The 17,913-nt window shown below is 48.4% G+C and overlaps 6 protein-coding genes across 6 annotated transcripts; 5 read left to right on the forward strand and 1 right to left on the reverse strand.

Annotated features, from left to right (window-relative positions):
- Positions 1-3,329: 3,329 nt before the first annotated feature.
- On the forward strand, positions 3,330-5,126 carry AYO21_09928 (hypothetical protein; the record flags this gene model as incomplete). The annotated part of the gene is made up of 1 exon (XM_022659854.1): positions 3,330-5,126. The coding sequence occupies one exon, from the start codon at positions 3,330-3,332 to the stop codon at positions 5,124-5,126; it is 1,797 nt and encodes a 598-aa protein (XP_022507797.1).
- Positions 5,127-7,851: 2,725 nt separating this feature from the next.
- On the forward strand, positions 7,852-8,664 carry AYO21_09929 (hypothetical protein; the record flags this gene model as incomplete). The annotated part of the gene is made up of 1 exon (XM_022659855.1): positions 7,852-8,664. The coding sequence occupies one exon, from the start codon at positions 7,852-7,854 to the stop codon at positions 8,662-8,664; it is 813 nt and encodes a 270-aa protein (XP_022507798.1).
- Positions 8,665-9,995: 1,331 nt separating this feature from the next.
- Positions 9,996-12,025, forward strand: AYO21_09930 (hypothetical protein; the record flags this gene model as incomplete). The annotated part of the gene is made up of 4 exons (XM_022659856.1): positions 9,996-10,391; positions 10,487-11,262; positions 11,330-11,488; positions 11,542-12,025. The coding sequence occupies 4 exons, from the start codon at positions 9,996-9,998 to the stop codon at positions 12,023-12,025; spliced, it is 1,815 nt and encodes a 604-aa protein (XP_022507799.1).
- A 646-nt stretch (positions 12,026-12,671) lies between these two features.
- On the forward strand, positions 12,672-13,649 carry AYO21_09931 (hypothetical protein; the record flags this gene model as incomplete). Its single annotated transcript, XM_022659857.1, has 1 exon — positions 12,672-13,649. One exon carries the CDS (start codon positions 12,672-12,674, stop codon positions 13,647-13,649), a length of 978 nt encoding a protein of 325 aa, XP_022507800.1.
- A 453-nt stretch (positions 13,650-14,102) lies between these two features.
- On the forward strand, positions 14,103-15,432 carry AYO21_09932 (hypothetical protein; the record flags this gene model as incomplete). The annotated part of the gene is made up of 3 exons (XM_022659858.1): positions 14,103-14,357; positions 14,450-15,027; positions 15,087-15,432. 3 exons carry the CDS (start codon positions 14,103-14,105, stop codon positions 15,430-15,432), a joined length of 1,179 nt encoding a protein of 392 aa, XP_022507801.1.
- A 180-nt stretch (positions 15,433-15,612) lies between these two features.
- AYO21_09933 (hypothetical protein) lies at positions 15,613-17,636 on the reverse strand (the record flags this gene model as incomplete). The annotated part of the gene is made up of 3 exons (XM_022659859.1): positions 15,613-17,152; positions 17,203-17,265; positions 17,314-17,636. The coding sequence occupies 3 exons, from the start codon at positions 17,634-17,636 to the stop codon at positions 15,613-15,615; spliced, it is 1,926 nt and encodes a 641-aa protein (XP_022507802.1).
- Positions 17,637-17,913: the final 277 nt, after the last annotated feature.

The raw sequence follows: 17,913 nt of genomic DNA on the forward strand, positions 1-17,913 counted from the left end.
CGCCCTACTTTACTTATAAGACTCTAGAAGGTTCTAGAGGGTATATTAGTACGAGATTAAGGTCTAGATCTAGTAAAAAGTAAATTAAGAGGAGGAAAGGGGACCCTAACGCTACCCTCCAGCTACTGTACTTAGTCGTAGTAAGTAAGCTACGACCGACGGGAGGTTCTCTCCTATATAGTCATTTCCGGGAAATTTCTAGCCCTAACCTAATATCCCTAAGCCGTTTTTTCCCTATAGTATAGTTTAATATATTAGTATACTAAAGTACGAATAGGTCGAGTAACTAACTTCTTAAGAATCTATTATAAAGTATTTAAGAATATCGGAATACTTCGAAGTACTAATGTAAAAGCTAAGTATAGTTTAGTATACTAGTATACTAAAGTACGAATAGATCGAGTAACTAACTTTTTAAGATTCTATTATAGAGTATTTAAGGATATTAGAATACTCCTAAATACTAATGTAAAAGTTAAGTATAGTTTAATATACTAGTATATTAAAGTACGAATAGGTTAAGTAACTAACTTCTTAAGATTCTATTATAGAGTATTTAAGGATATTAGAATACTCCGAAATACTAATGTAAAAGTAAGGTATAGTTTAGTATATCGGTATACTAAAGTATATAGAAAGTAACGTAAGGTAAATAGATAAAGAATATAATGTTAATATAGAAAGGAGGCCTAAATTTCGGCTTTTTAGGCGTTAATTAAACGAAGAGGGGTAGAGAGGGACGATACGACGCGAGAAATCATGAGAAAGGCCGGAAGAAACCCTAAGATTCTCTAATCCTAACCTAAGTACCCCCCCTAGATAATTCTTTCGGAAATAAATAAAGAAGTAGAACTCGATATTCTCTATTTAGTAGGCGAAAAAAACGTACTTCGAAAATTTCTAGTTAAAGAGATATTTACGACTTTAATCTTCTATAGATCTACTCTCTAAGGTTAAGACTATATTAGTCTATCTACGAGACGGAGAGTCTATTAAAGTAGATATTATCGAAGAATAGACCCTAATAAACGTAAAAATCGAAAAAACCGTCTTTTTTTACGATACGTATTAAGAGATATTCGACTTTCTATTTCCTTAGTACTCATTAGGGAAAATATCTTAGAATCCTTCGATAGGTACTATCGAGTAGGGTAGTAGGGTACTGAGTTAGGAGGCTACTATAGGATCTAGGCCGTTGCTAATCCCGAGATGTAAGTTTAAATCATGCGGTCATGCGGTGTACTACCGACCTAGGTTGACCCTCAGCCCTTATAGTGGTATCCAAACCCCAGCACATCAAAGCTGCCTTTCAAGACCCAGACAAGCATCTTAAGGCTCATGATAACGACTCAGGTTATTTGATGAATTAAGTACTGGGAAAATGCCTCGGCCTAGTAAGCGGAAAGGAATATGCCACGCTACGGGAGCTCCTCGAGCCATCTTTCACCTACAGCCAATCCTACTGCCACTTACTCCCGATCTAGCAGAGGACTGAGGAGTGGTTCCGGAAAAGGCTTCTCATGGATAAGGGTCATAAAGACAGGCTGACAGCAGATCCAGTCAACGACTTCAAATTACTTCCGTTCCTGATTGTCGCTGATATACTATATGGAAACGTCTCGCCCGAGATGGAAGCTGAGCCATATTCCATGGGCCCGGAACGCGAGAAGCTATTCCAGCATGTAATTGGTGCAGGTATTTCTCGGTTTAACCTGTCCAAGCACCTGCCAACGGAAGTAAATCGGACTTTGCGATCTTTTAAGCTGTAATGGACCAGGTTCAACACAAAATCATACGAACGCACTGTCAAGGAGGGCTACTCTGAGGTAGTGGTGGTGAAACTCTTCGAAGCAGCCTGGAGAGAAGCGATAAGCTGGGATCATGGCCATCAGACTCTTGACGAGATGCTGTTTGCAAACTTGGACGTCACCATGGATGCCTTGTCCTAGCATCTCGTCCATTTGGCGGACAACTCTAGTGCCCAGAGCAAACTCAGGGAGGAGATCGCTACAAGAACAAAGTCGGGTCGGGACGGAGGTACTGCTTCGGGCTGGTCCGACGAGGGGAACGAATACATCCAGAGCTCGACAGCGCTCCTCGCTGCGTGTATCTTGGAGTCGTCTCGGCTCCGTCCATTGGCCGCATTCACGGTTCCCCGAGCTTCGCCGACAGATCGTGACATAGATGGCTATACCATCCCTGCAAAGACAAATTTTGTAGTTGATACGTTGGCACTTAACATTCGACAAGACTATTGGGGCGAGGACCGGCATTCCTACAGACCTGAGCGGTTCTTCGGCATCCCACGCTCAGACATACGCTACCGCTACTGGCGCTTCGGATTCGGCCCTCGACAGTGACTGGGAAAGTATGTTGCCGAGTTCATTCTGCGAATGGTAACGGTAACAGTGATCAGCAAATTTAGTCTGCATCTGTCGGCGCCCGAGGCTGAGGTCTTGGGCGAGGGACCGAGAGGTCTGAATTTCTCAACCCAAAGTCCAACTAGAATTTGAACGTCTCGAGTAATTTACTAAGAGATACTGCGGGTCGAAATCAGACATGCCAAGAATGATCGATGCCCTTCTTGTCGTGTCACGTCCAATCAGCATATAGTAGAAAGCGATAGTCGTGCCCCGTTTCCTCGCTTCTTCGAAAAAAAGCCTGCAGATCCCCCGGTCACGAGCGATGCCATGTGAAACTACGAACATGCAGCACAACATGAGCACGGAACACGCTTTTCTCGACCCACTTTATATGCTCCTGAGCATCGAGGTGGAAAAATGGATATGACCCGTTGGGTGGTCATAGGAAGGATGGTAGTCCACCGGGCAAGAACGGAGTATAGTGGATGAGCAACGTGCCTTACCCGTACAGCATGTGCGGAAGGCGAGTGATCCTCGTGCTGAGGACAAGGAAACGCAGCCGGGCGAAGCTTTTGCATTTCCTTCTGCGGACCGGCCAGGGACTGAGAGTACATGTAGCTGAATAAAAGAGCGTGAGGCGGAGTCTTGGCTCTTCAAGGTCCTCATTTATATTTGAACTCGGCCCACATGCTAACAAGTACACCTTCAATCTTCTTAGTAGATAGCCAAAGGATTCAGCAAATAAAAACAGCATCTCATTTACACTTCTGCTCGTCGAATGCAAAGCAGAAATTGCCACCCGGGTCCACTGTAGCTAAGTACGCGTAGACCGTATATATATATAGGCGGGTGAATGAGTAGCGAGGGCCAATGCTGTGGACAATCATTGATACTTAAGTAACTTCTTTCAGTCCTGTTGTTGGCAATCCTTAGTCAGCCTGCTCCCCTCAAGTCTCCTCCTTCACCATGTCCTCTACAAATGGGGAGAATCACGGTCAAGCCAAAGAAACAGCTTCTGTGAGCCCGTTCCCAGTGGCAGCACCAGACAAACTCCCCGGAAAGGCAGACACGACAGAATCGCCAACAGGGCACAAGTCCATTGGGGTTCTCCGAATCGAGGCGATATACAACAGCCTTACCACGACCAGCCTCACGGCCCTTCTGGTCTGCATATTCCTTGTAGGCTATGCCTACGGGTTGGACGCGACGGTCAGAAATGTCTACACCACGTATGCCACCGCGAGCTACCAGAAGCATTCCTTGCTGGCAACTGTTAATGTTCTGCGCACCGTCTTCGCTGCCGGCGCTCAGTTTACTTCGGCTCGACTGGCAGACGGCTTTGGCCGTGTCGAGGTCATTGGACTGGCCATCGTCTTCTACCTGGTCGGCAGCATCGTCGAGGCGACGTCGACAGGTGTGGACAGCTACGCAGCCGGAGCGGTTATCTGGCAAGTCGGCATGACAAGCCTGCAGACCATAGTGACGGTCTTGGTCGGAGATCTCACATCGACCCGGCTTCGCCTGTTTGCCGTGTACATTCCCAACCTTCACTTTGCCATCACCACTTGGGTCTCGGGCAACATCACATCGGCCGTCCTCAAAGATACCACATGGCAGTGGGGTATCGGTATGTGGTGCATCATCATCACCATCTGCGTGGCACCACTGGTCGGTACCCTGCTCTTCCTAGACCGGCGGGCACAACGCATCTCTTCTCAGCGATCCACCGCCAAGCGTCTCTCCCTTGTAGAGACATTCTGGCGACTCGACACCATCGGGCTTTTGCTTCTTATCGCCATCATCGCTCTGATACTTACCCCATTCACCATCGCTGGCGGCATCAAGACAACCTGGAAGACGGCGCACGTAATTGCGCCGCTGGTTGTTGGGTTTGTCTGCATTCCACTGTTTGTGTTTTGGGAGCGTCGAGCACCTCAACCACTCGTGCGGCTCCAGGATCTGAGAGACCTAGGGGTCTGGAGTCCAATTGCGCTGTCCATCACTACCAACTTTGCCTACGCATTGCAGGGAAACTACCTATACACACTTCTGGTGATTGCATTCAGCTTTTCGGTCAAAGCGGCCACTCGAATCACAAGTCTCTACCTCTTCACGTCCTTTGTGGTCGGGCCGTTTTGTGGCCTGTTTGTCTACTGGTCCCGACACATGAAGTATCTCGTGGTGGCAGGAACGGTGCTGTACATGGTTGCGTTCGGGCTGCTGATCAGATACCGCGGCGACTCATCCTCGTCCTCCCGGTCGGGTGTCATCGGCGCGGAAGTCCTCCTGGGTATTGGAGGTGGCATGTTTCCATACGCAGCACTGTCTTCCCTTCAGGTCGCGCTGAAGCATGAACAAATGGCGATAATGACCGGTGTCTTCCTTGCATCTCACAGTATTGGTCACGCGCTCGGTGCTAGTGTGTCAGGAGCCATTTGGTCGCAGGTCCTGCCTTCGACCTTGGAGGAGAAATTGTCGTTTCAGTCGAATACCACACTCCCCCGATTGATCTACGCTAATCCGTTTGCCGTCGCGGCTCATTACCCCGTCGGGACACCCATCAGGGAGGCTATCAATAACAGTTATCGCCATGTTCAGCTGCTGCTGTGCGTCACGGGCTTGTGCCTCTGCATTCCGTTGGTCGGATTTGCCTTGTGCTTCAGAAATCCAGAACTCACCGCGGCACAAACTCTAGCGAAGGAGGACGATGTGGATGACTCCAACCTGGCTCATAGCCTAGTTGAAAGACCGTTAAAGATCTAAACCGGTTCTTCGTTGCGTGAGAAAGCTAGGGTCTGGACTCAGAGTTCTCTATAGACAGTAAAAGTCAGAAGCGAGGAGCACGTAGGTAGATAATCAGCAGGTATGGAGTACCGAGGCCTACGGGTAACTACTCCTATGAAGAGAATGAACCCGAAATTTGTACTTCCGTACTCGTACTATCCAGCTTATGATGCATAATGCGTATGGCTGTGACAGGGCGAGACTCACTATGCTGCCTGTCCAATGCTCCACCAATCACTTGCATGGGAACAAAGGCTCATGCGTGAGGAGACATCGTCCGTCTAGGGGAGACGGTCACAGTGCAACAGGTGAAGAGGGCAGAGTTACAACGAAGACACCCGTCAGACACACGCCACAGACCGGCCCGAATCATATGATTTATTGTCTACAGGGATCGCTAATAAAAATGCCTATGCTCCTGTTCGAAGGAGTATGCAGACTTTTCCTACGTTTCAATTACTATTCTTCACTTGCTAGCCATAATTACTCAAGGTAGAAGAAGAATTGATAGACCTGAAACGCTCTCTTGAAGCTTTTTCGACCAAGATACGGGGCTCATTAAACGCTAAATTATTGTAGGCACTAAACGCTTACAGGGGCGAGTAAGAATTCAAAAAAATTAGTAGTTTTACCGAGGGTATAATAATGGTTACACCGCTATATACGTATATAGCGGTATAGGTCTACGTACTTTAGAATAGCGTAATTTATCTAGTAAATAGCTATCCTATAGTATATAAGATTATATTAATATATCTACGCGACCTCGCCGTAAACCGACACCTTCTCGCTACCTCCTAGAAGTACGTGCCTTAGCTACGCTAACGAGAGTAAACTAGCCTATAGTAATGTTAACGCCTTTAAGGCTACTATCTCTAACCTCTCGGGAGCTAGTAGAGGCTACTCTTATACTACCTAGGTCTATAACCATCATTTCTGTTAGTCCTAGTATAATAGAGAACCCTAAGAGACCTAGTTAGTACCTCTAGCTAAGGTTTAACACCTTACGCGCCTTAGCCTAGGCGCGATCGCCTATTCCTAGTGCTACGAGGGCCGCGGCGAGCGAATCTAAGTCTACCGAAGGTAGACTTATACCTAATAAGGTGAGATCGATCGCTCGCGTAGCGCTTAAGGAAAGCCCTATATAGCGATTCTATACCTCGTAGAACTCGTAATAGCTATCTACGCCTTAAATCCTTAATAAGGACGATAGTTTAGACCTATTAGACGATCTAGATGACTAGAATAACTTAATAATTAGCGTCAATAGCTAGGTTTCGAAGCGGCCTTAGAGTAGTAGTACTATTACCGAAAATATATCTATTCCTCCGCCCTCTCATTAACTATAGGCTAGAGAATAATATAAACGCTCTAAAAGGATCTTAGGAATAAGGTAAATAGACTCTCTAGTAATAGAACCCTTCGAAATAACTAAAGTTTCATTTAAAATCGCTACCTCTATAATAGTAGGAAGGTCCTTAGAACTCTCTACGGAGGATAATAAAATAGAGCTATTTAATATCGATATTCTAACGTACGCCTACTAACGATGCCTAGAAGCGAAGTTTCTACCTAACTAATCCCATCTTATAGCTCCTATCCTTAGTAGTAAACTAGTCCTTATTATTTCTATAGAATATCGCTATCTAGGCTACTTACTTTATTAGGCTTAGCGTCTAAATGACGTGACTAGGTTACGTATCTAGGTAGCTTAGCTAGGTAACGTGACTAGGTAGTATACCTACTGAACTAGGGCGAGGCTCTTAGCTAAAGGTCTCTACTCGTACAGTGGTAGGTATAGTATTAGGGGTAATAACTATTATATAGTAATAATAAAACGGTATTAAAGATCCTAATTAGATAGATTCTATTACTTAATTAATTACTCTATTATCCTCTTATTATTAAGGACTCATTAAGAACTAATCCTTTAAGAGGATCTCTTAGAAAAGAACTCTTAGACCTAGTATCTAAGATCTAGCTAATTAGGAGGTAGGAATGTTTACCTGTACATTAGATAGGTAAATTCCACTAGTTACGTACCAGCCTGTAGATTCTCCTATTACATTATATAGGTGAATTCTACTAATTATATTCTAGCCCATAAACTCCCCTATTACAGTATATAGAGGGGTGTTAGTAACGGCCTATATAGATAGGTAGAGGGTAGCGATAGGTAATAGATAGGTATAGGTATTCCGTAATAGTATATCTTTACTAAGACTTAAAGTATAAGGGAAGGGAAGGAAAGCTTTCCTTAGGCGGCGAGTATATAATACTTAAATAATAAGGAATTACTATATATATAGTATACTTAGTGGTTCGTGATCGTTAGTATATAACTTAGCTAAGGGACTTCCCATCATTTCCCTTTCTAGTTGTCACGTGCTCCTATCCTCTAGTCCATGCCCCTGTGAGACTACTACAGCTGGTAGACCTTTCTCCAGGTATCCTCTCTTTAGGTCGTATGTAAGGCCGTTTCCAATACGTTTTTAGGTTACCTTACGAGTCGTAAAACCTTTTGTCGCCCGAGGTCAATTCAGCATAAGTGAATATAATAAGTCTTTACCGGGGGATTACACGGAGCATTTCCCCGTCCTCTAACTACCATTAAAACATTAACCTCATCTGACCCTATAGTCTCGTAAAACACCTACTTCATCAATTTCCATATATCACTATACTCGTTCGTCGTTATATCACCATGCCTCGAGGCGAGCTTAATGTCCGAGCCGCATCTAGCGTTCCTGCGCAAAATCCTCTTTATCCACTAAAGAGAATTGAGTATTCAGATACAGATATGCTCAGAATCGAATACCTCACGGCAGCGGAGGTAGTAAAACACCTGATTCCAGATGATTTTGAAATTGAGGACAAACCACTAGTTGGTGTGACAGTCGCCAATTGGGGCTTCAGCCAATTTGGAGCTTACTCGGAGCTCATAACCACTGTCGAAGTGACGTATCAGGGTATCAAATACGACTTTGGCTTGGAGCTGATTTTGGAAAACGAGGCAGCTTTATTCATGGGTAGGGAACAGTTGGGCTGCCCAAAAATCATCGGAAGAGTTGTCTTCGACCCAACTAGTACTCCGAGAGATCCAGGCTTTCAACTAGGCCACGTTGAGCGGCCAGTCGGTCACAAAGTGATACAATTTGGCTTCAGGCCTGAAAGCAAAATCCACGGGCTGCAAAAAATGCCTGTCCCTGCAGATCAGAAGCAGTTCCTGGTTCTGCGCATATTACCGAATCTCCATAATGACAAGGATCCGGTCGTGCGTGAATATGTGGCCATCCGAAACATTTGCACCGAAGGAGAATTGTGGACAGGAACTGGCTCTATAAACTACGCCCCATCCTCTCGCTTTCTCTTGACAACCCAGCTTCCGGTACTGGAATATCGCGAATCCATACTTCTGAGACACTCCGCGCAGTATATCTCTACCGATTTCCAGACATTTGAGCTCTCACCGAAGGCCGGGACTACACAGACTAACGGTAAAGTCAGTGGGAAATAGGCGTTGCCACTGATACTCTCTGTATGCCCGTGCCACGGACATGACGTTGGCCACACAACTTTTTGATGTCGAATGGCTGATCCGTTCAATAATCAGGGTCAATGGTGAGGGAAAGAATGAAAAAGGTCGAAAGTTTGAATCGCATTGTCCCTCGTGGATGTTTGTCGTGATAAGGTGTCAGTCACATACTCTCTTAGGGTGTCAGTCACATACTCTCTTAGGGTGTCAGTCACATACTCTCTTAGGGTTATTCGCTTAATTTGATTAGAGATGGACTGAAGTCCATATTACCTTACTTGACCACTGGGCTCATATCTTTAGGGGGATGAATTATGACTGATAGCATCACTAAGGCCTGAGATCTTTGGTTGAATGTGTGGCGCTAGTATTCGGTACACCTTCTGTAAGTAAGTCCCATGACTGTGTCACAGAATCAGAGGATCCAGGCACGTGACCAACTCACTGAGCCTTGTCTGAGGAACATCCCCGAGCTACTACCGGGGAAGCCCCTTTCCGTCTCTGTACCTATCTACCCGTGGTGCGGATACCCACATACCCATCCATGTCTGTGTCGCTCTCTCAATGTGGATGGAGACCCTGGAGTTACTTCTGCCAGGCTTTATCCCGCAACGAACTTTGCGAAGCCTGTAGGGTTACAGCCCTAGCTGGAGCGAATACTAGCCCACCTAAAAGAAAACATGACATATTTCATTAGCGAAGCAGCGACCAGGTCAGGATAGCGCGGAACCTTAGTCGAGGTCAAGGTAATTGAGTAGCTTCACGCATCCACGATCCTTTTACTTGCTACTCCCAGGCTGTCGCCGGCATCCGGAGAGTCTTGGCATTCGCTTCCGTACAACCCTTGTCGATATCAGATCGACTCCTTCAGCAAAAGGAAGATCAAAAAAGGGCCGGATCCTCAGGTCTTCCAGTGCATCGCCGCTCGCCGAATTGCTCGTAGGCGAGTCGACCAACAATCATGCATGCACTTATCAAAACCCGAGCGTCAAAAAGCCTCGCCAAGTCCGGCCGAACGCCATCTGGTCAAGCGGGAACCCGCCCATTGTCTTGGCATAGGGCCCGTAGGGCGGCTCCGGGCCACTGAGAATGGTTTCTCGGGTACGACTGCAATCACCAATGTGCGAACACTCTTATCAGCATTTTGGCTAAGGGAGATCTTGATTCTGGGCGTGGCCATTTGATATGCTTTACATCATCGCGATATATCAACCTCCCTGAACCCCAGGTACGTCAATGTTTGCTTTGACTTCATCTGTCTTTCGTCTGTCCTTCTGTTCATTTGTGTCGACTGCGTCACGGGAATCGAAAGCATGGGTATCAACGAGATGATTCACAATGCCAACATGGCCGTGGCGCGCTCCTTCGTGGGCAAGCGCTTCCGGCTTGATGGCTCAGGCCATCGGAGGGAACGAAAGGGAACCTATTTCTTCACCGAAATCCGAGCCGGGTTGGCCACCTTCTTTGCAATGGCCTACATCATCAGCGTCAACGCAACAATTGTGTCCCAGTCTGGCGGCACCTGCGTCTGCTCTCCAGATAGTCCCGATCTGTGCGATAGTGACCCTGACTATATGATCTGCGTGGCTGGTGTCCAGCGAGATTTGGTTACTGCGACCGCCGCCATCTCGGCCTTGACCACTTTCTGCATGGGTCTTTTCGCAAACATGCCAATCGCCCTGGCGCCGGGTATGGGTTTGAATGCCTATGTAAGCTTCTCACCGCGTCCCATGGCTATGTGTCCCTTGTGTGCCACTTGATGTGTCAATCTGAACTTCGCGGGTAATGATCTGACGACTGCCAGTTCGCTTATACTGTTGTTGGATACCACGGATCCGGTCTCGTACCATATCAGGTTGCAGTTACAGCAGTCTTTGTTGAAGGCTTCGTCTTTGTCGGCCTGACCATCCTTGGTTTGCGCCAATGGCTTGCTCGAGCGATCCCGGCATCAATCAAACTCGCAACTGGCGTCGGCATCGGATTATATTTGACTCTCATCGGGTTGACCTACAGTGCGGGTATTGGCGCCGTGGTCGGTGCGCAAGCCACTCCCCTTGAGCTGGCTGGTTGCAAACCAGAGTTCCAGGACGAGGCAGGGCTGTGTCCCTCGGCTGAAAAGATGCGAAGTCCCACTATGTGGATCGGTATCTTTTGCGGAGGTTTCTTCACCGTCATGCTCATGATGTTCCGTGTCAAGGGCGCAATCATCTTCGGCATTTTGCTGGTCAGCATCATCTCCTGGCCGAGAGGGACTCCTGTCACATATTTCCCGTACACGGAGCTCGGCGACAGCATGTTCGATTTCTTCAAAAAGGTCGTCACTTTCCATCCTATCGAGAAGATCTTGACCGTCCAGGAGTGGAATATCTCGGGATATGGAGGACAATTCGGCCTGGCCTTCATCACTTTCCTCTACGTTGATATTCTGGACTGTACCGGCACATTGTATTCCATGGCTCGGTTCTGCGGCGCCATCGACGAGAAGACTCAAGATTTCGAAGGCTCCGCGGTGGCATACCTTGTTGACGCTTTTGGTATTTCCATTGGCGCACTCTTTGGAACACCGCCCGTCACTGCATAGTGCGTACTCATACATCGAGGCATCAAGCTTCGCCCTTTGGCGACACAAATGCTAACAACATTACAGCATCGAAAGCGGTGCCGGTATTTCGGAAGGCGGAGGCACTGGTCTCACTGCCATCACCACCGGGATTTGCTTCTTCATCTCTATCTTCTTTGCCCCAATATTTGCATCAATTCCTCCTTACGCTACGGGCTGTGTTTTGATTATTGTTGGGTCGCTCATGTAAGTCTTCCCAACGTCTTCCTCCGACTTGATCTCACAAGCCTGTGTTATAGGGCCAAAGCTGCCAAGGATATCAACTGGCGCTACATCGGTGATGCGATTCCTGCATTCCTGACAATCGCCATCATGCCGTTCACGTATAGCATTGCGTATGGCCTTATCGCGGGAATCATCAGCTACATGGTGCTCAACACCTTTGTGTGGATTATTGAGAAGGTTTCTGGTGGCCGCATCAGGCCCGCCGACAAGGAGTTCAAGGACCCCTGGACATATAAGATCGAAGGCGGGATTCTCCCACCCTGGCTCGTGCGTGCTGCCAAGGGCAAAAAGGACTTCTGGCGGCCGTATGAGGATATCGAGCACAACACTGTTCCTGCTGGTGCCCCGGGAATGACCCTCGAGGGCAAGGACGGCGACAGTCTCAGTGCTACGGAGGCCATGGCTGCAGCGGGTGCCCCAGAGAGAGGTGGGTTCAAGAGCGATATTAGACACAGCACGACGAGTGGGAGTGAAGAGGGGGAGAAGGTAAAGGTTTGAGTGAGGCCTCCTGCACGGCTAGTATCTTGAATTTGCTTCAGATCTGGAGAGCTATGTCTGTTAGTGACAAAAGGGTCATGTAATCAACCTACACAGTAGGTAGGGCAGAAGTGAAGAAAATGGCGGAGGTATCAGAATGGTAAGTAGATCCCATAAAGTGTAAGGAATAGGTGGTATATGAGCAGTACGTCTAGAGAGAAATGAACTCAGCAGAACGTTCAAACCATCAGCTCCCGAAGCTAACTGATGTATACCGAGGGAGGATGTTGCCGACGAGGAGTCGTAACACCGGAGCTCAACTAAGACTTTTCAATCTGTGAGAAGATGTTTATAATCTGACATCTACTCGCGCTTTGCTCACCGACTGGAGTAATAATCATGTACAACCGGGAATCTATCCGTGCCTCTTCCTCCCATCACAATGATTGTCCCCGGGAGATGACGCAGTTTGCAGATCTTCTCGTTTCCTTGCGATCTCGGTTAGCCGTCCACCCGTCCGCGGCCGTTGCCGAACCTCGGCTTTTGAAAACACCTGAACCTGTACCAGATGCACTCTTGCGGTCACCCAAACCTCCTACTTTATCGGTTGCCTACTTTACAGATATCCGGTTGCATTCGAGTGGAAGTCAGACAAATAGAATTCACAATGAGTGTACCGATGGCGAGCACTCTCTCAGAGCAGATTGCCGTCAAAGCAACTGGTCCAGATGAGTTTTGCTCACTATTCCCGCCGGCAAGAGGAGCGAATCAACTTGGCATTGCGTATGGCGGTTGTACAATGTCCATTGGCGTGCACGCTGCATATCACACTGTGAAACCCGGCTACAATCTCTATTCCGTGCTCGGACACTTTCTCGGACCAACAAGAACGGATCGTACCCTGACTTGTCGAGTTCAACGTTTGCGCGACACGAGAACATTTGCGACACGCCGCGTTGATGTATGGCAGAGTCTTCCCAGTGGAGAACAGCGGCTCTGCATGACGCTGCAAGCTGACTTCCACGTCAATGAACCAGCAATGATGGAATATTCAGCGCCGCCGAAAGGTCGATACAGTGACTGGAGCCAATGTCCGCGAGTGGAGAAATTGGCAGAAGACCTTTTGGCAAAAGGCCACATCACGGAGGAAGATGCCCGAGCTTATCGACATACCACCTCCGTCTTGCTATCATTCTTCGAGAACCGATTTTGTCCCGAGGGAATCTGGGGACAGAATCTCGGTGGAGCTGCAAAGCAGCTTCGGACGACCCAAGACCACCTCCCAATCACCTCCAAGACGTCTGGAGACTGGTTTAGAACAGCTCAACCTCTGACCTCCAGGGCCGAGCATCTTGCAGCTTTGGCCTTCATGATGGATGCGGGACCGTCTTTCATGCCGCTGATCCACGACCACAAAGGCATGCATGATGCTGGTGCTGCGTCAACGTTGGACTTCGCCCTGAGAGTGTTTGTCAACGATGTTGACATGACCCGCTGGCATCTCCGAGAGCGCATGACCCGAACTGCGGGAGTTGCGCGAAACTATGCGGAGTCAAGGATCTGGGACGAGAGCGGCAAAATGGTGGCTTCTATGACGCAGCAGTGCATGCTACGACCGAAGCCTCGCACGGGCGCAGCATTATAGATCCTCAGCATTGCATTCCGTCTCATTTCTATCTTTCCGACATAAACCCCAGTCTCCGAAGGATTCAAAGAATCCTAGCGCCCGAGGGATACTTTCACCTCGGAGTTTCGGTTCAGCACGTCTGGAGTGAGGGATGCGGGGTCAGCGATGGTGTTCAATAGATCGGAATGAATGTTTTCTATGTCAAAGAGCTCACCGCCAGAGTAGAATCAGTGGGGGAATGACGGAGCATTTGGGGTTTTCCACGGAGATAGAACTATAACTGAATTATATCTCTTAGACAAGGACCTTCGTACCGACGAAGGCGGGGAAGAAGTGACGAAGAACCTAGGCTATATATTCAGCGGATTGACAGGGCTGCAGGGCTATATATTGCTACCGAAAAAGTCGCGATATCGATATCACCAAGCATTGAGGCTTGTGTAGTTGCTAAGCTCAAGAATTCTTATCAAGATGTATCTTACAGTCTTACTTCAATGCTTAGCTGCGGGTGTCGCCACAGCATTAACTCTCAATGGAACTGTCTCCATCCCCATGAATTATACCCACTTGATCACTCCAAATTATACGAGTAACGCGTCAACATACTTCATTGACACGAAAACCAATAACAACGGTCTGGCCGACCTCCTGAAGGAAGCCCAGAATGCAACCTTCATCTCCTACAGTTCCGAGTTCACGGACATGCTTGGCCCCAGCCCAAAGGCAGTGCTCTTGGAAGAGAGAAATGATTCGTTTGCTTTCGAGGCTAGTTGAAGCTCCCCTGCGACCCCTCAACAATCTATACGGGATCTGACTAGAGAGTCCAGGGTGCCACGTATGATTGGAGAGGAAACCAAGTGTGGTTCACGAGCAGCATCCTCGACGACAAGCCCACCACGATTTACCGGCTCAATCTGACAGACAATTCAATCCATCAAGTCAAGACGAACCTTGTCAATCCTAACGGAGCATACTATTTTGATGGTTTTGTCTATTTAGTCTATTTTGGCAATGTAAGCGTTCAACCGGGCATTGCGCGAGTCAATGCTGTTACCTACGAAGCCGAAATACTTGCCAATTCATGGTTTGGTTTACCCTTCAATGGACCTGACGATATCACTGTCGTACCCGCTAATCACGATGGGAACGGCCTCGATACGACCCAAGTATACTTCACTGACAACCTCTATGGTGGGCTTGTTGATCGACCAGATTCGGACTACCAGCTCCCTGATGCTGTCTGGCGATACACACCGTCTACCGGTGCCCTGGTTGCTGTTATCCCCCGTTCTGATATTGTTGGAAGCAATGGTGTCCAGGTTAACGCCAATGGAACCAAGCTCTACGTGGGGGAGTACGATTCTCTGCCAGCAGGTGAACTGGAAATTGGGAGCAAGTAAGCATTCCCTGGATATGGCGGTTTCCTGACGACTGGAAGACTAATCTTTGTTTCAGGAATATGCCTGGCTCGATGGGAATCTACGAGTATGACCTTGATAGCCGGGGATTCCCAATAAACAAACGCATGTTCGGATTGGCGAGAACATTCACAGACGGCCTGAAGGTCGATGATTATGGCCGTGTATGGACTGGGGAAGGTGAGGGCGTTGTAGTGAGAAACAGTCAAGGAGCTGTCATCGGGCTGTTTAACCATGACACGCTGATGAGCCAGAAGATGCAGGGGACCAGTGTCGCACAGGTCGCTCTGGCAGGCAATTCTGCTATCATCCTCGCATCAACAAGGCTGTGGAGGATTGACCTGGCTCAGACTATTGCGAGCCCGGGCGCATTCGGAAATTGACGCAGGGACGACGAATAGCATCTTAGATATATACAGCATGTATCCAGATGAGTAGCTGAGCGGAAAATGGCGGCCAGTCTGGCAGTGGGACAACTATCTCTACTGCGGTTGATCAGATCGAGAACTTTTGGAGAGGATAACCTACAAACGATATCTCAGGACATATACTTCACTATACAACTATAGTTTGGCGCGACTTGTCTGCCTGTCTCCGATTCTGTAGCCCGTTGCGGAGCCGTCAGGGAGGTCGATACCCCAAACTATTCGACAGTCCCAGTTGATCTTGTCCCTGTCACTGGTTGGCAACACACGCCCTGACGCCTTAACGACGTTCGGGAGATGAAACTCGCCTATATTTCCTTCACCTTCCAGAATCCAGCGTCGTGCGATCTCCAAAGCAACCACATCCGTGTCCCGAGCCGCGTCAAGTGCAAGAAGCACCCCCGCCACCAGCCAGGCGAGGGTGAACATCAACTGCCGTCCCATGGCGAGCGCAGAGACCAGATCATCCCTTCTCTTATTGAGCGTGCTGAAATATTCACCCCAAGCCACTTCCAGTGTCTCTCTCAGCTCAGCGTCTTTCACGCGCGAAATCGCAAACTCCATCCAGGCGCTGAAAGCAGAAAGATGTCTTGCGTTCTTATTCAAGAGATGTCTAACCACCTCGCTGCTCAACACGTTTGTAGTACCTTCCCACGTCATGTTTGCCGCTGTGTCCCGCATGAGGCGCGAGATATTGAAATCTGGCTCGTCTGGCTCGTCCATGTACCCGACACCGCCCATGGCCTCCTGGCATTCCTGTAGCGAAAGAGTGCCGGTCTTACAGATCACGGCCTTTGAAGTTGCGGTCAGAGTTCTCAGGATAATCTCTGTCTGTTCTCCAGGAGACGGCAGAGGTACGTAGCCCCTACGTTGGATATCCTCTGGGGGAAACCCGTTGTCTGCGAAACTCAGCAATGCAGTAGTGAAGAATGCGAGCTGGAGAGCCCCTCGGTGCTTGACCTCCATATTTGCCAGCATTCGGAGATGCATGGGAAACGTCCACAGCGGTTGATTGATCGTGGTCCGGACCTTCGCGAAGCTCTTAGCAATCGCCATGCCCCGACGCCAGCAAGATAAGGCAGTGATAAAATTATGAGTTCTGGTAACATTCAGAAGCAGGGCGATGGTAGCGATTCCGCGGTCCAATGGACCGATGAGATGAGCTCTCATGTTGTCAAGCTGCAATTCAGCGGTCGGAAGCTCCTTGGTGCCCATCTTGTTCTTGAGGCGATGAATACGAACACCGTTTGTCACCTGCTGGGGTTTCCCATCAATAACCACCGTCTTTCTGGTTGGCGCGACAAAGAGACTGAGCTGCCCAGATTCTGTTTTGGCCAGGATGAGGGCCATATTGCAGTCGGTGGCCGATGAAAAGAACTTGAACCCGGACACAAGATAGTCTCCTTCTTCAATGGCCCCATAACGTCCTGACTTGGTGGGGAGCGGAGAGAAGACAGCAACAGTTTCGGAGTTCTGTACGTCGCTGCCACCGGGTCTCTCGGTCATCCACTGAGACGAGATCCAATTCCCTTCCCGGGAGATGAGGAGACGATAGATTTCATGAAATGGATGATCAGCGGGCACGGAGCTAAGCTGTTTAGCCACGAGCCGTGCTGCTCCGCTGGTCATTGAAACTGGACATGAATATACCGCCGACGATGCAGAGAATGTATAGTTACTACACCATTAGTCGCTGCCCCGACCTGTGGGCTCTCTGGCAAGACTTACAATGCATGCTGAACGAGCCGCCGGTACTCTTTGAACTCGTCCTCGTAGCCAAGCGCTATCACTCTGTTACTTGTCAGGTCGAATCGTCGAGGTATTTTGGTGATGACTTACCCACTCTTCGACCCCCATTTTCCCAGTTCTTTCCAGCCATGACTGGTCACCAGTCTATCATATGGGTAACGGGCACCCCACACATTATAGGCCTTGACGTATGGCTGTTGCGATTCTGCGTTTGATATCAATTCATTGACCTCCGATGAGATTGCCTCTTCCGCAAATTTGATGAGACAAGGTGTGACAGTCTCGAGAATAGAAGGTGGAAGGTACCATTCGAGAACTCGTTGATACGATTTGTCCGACGTGAAAGGATTCTCTAAAGCATGGGGAGCTAGGATGAACCCACTGTCGATGGTAGATGGTCTGAGAGGAGACATGCTTGCGATCTTGAAGGTCTTCAGACAGTTTACTGTTCCGTCAGCAGGGTTTGGAGATTGTTACCCGTATTAAATGGTCTCTTTGTCTTCAAATTGGGGTCGACAAGTGCCGAATGCCGCTAGATACTTGAGGCTAGCCCTCGGCGTTTGACGGGTAATGTAAGTTTGGACCCTGGCACACATTACTGCTTCAAAGGCTAGTACTTTTGGTTGACAGGCATGTTACTCGGCGTAAAGCGGCAAATGCCAAATAACCAACAGCCGACGGAGAGCGTTC

Source organism: Fonsecaea monophora (assembly GCF_001642475.1).
Source record: "Fonsecaea monophora strain CBS 269.37 chromosome Unknown Scaff106, whole genome shotgun sequence".
Classification (NCBI taxonomy): Eukaryota; Fungi; Ascomycota; class Eurotiomycetes; order Chaetothyriales; family Herpotrichiellaceae; genus Fonsecaea; species Fonsecaea monophora.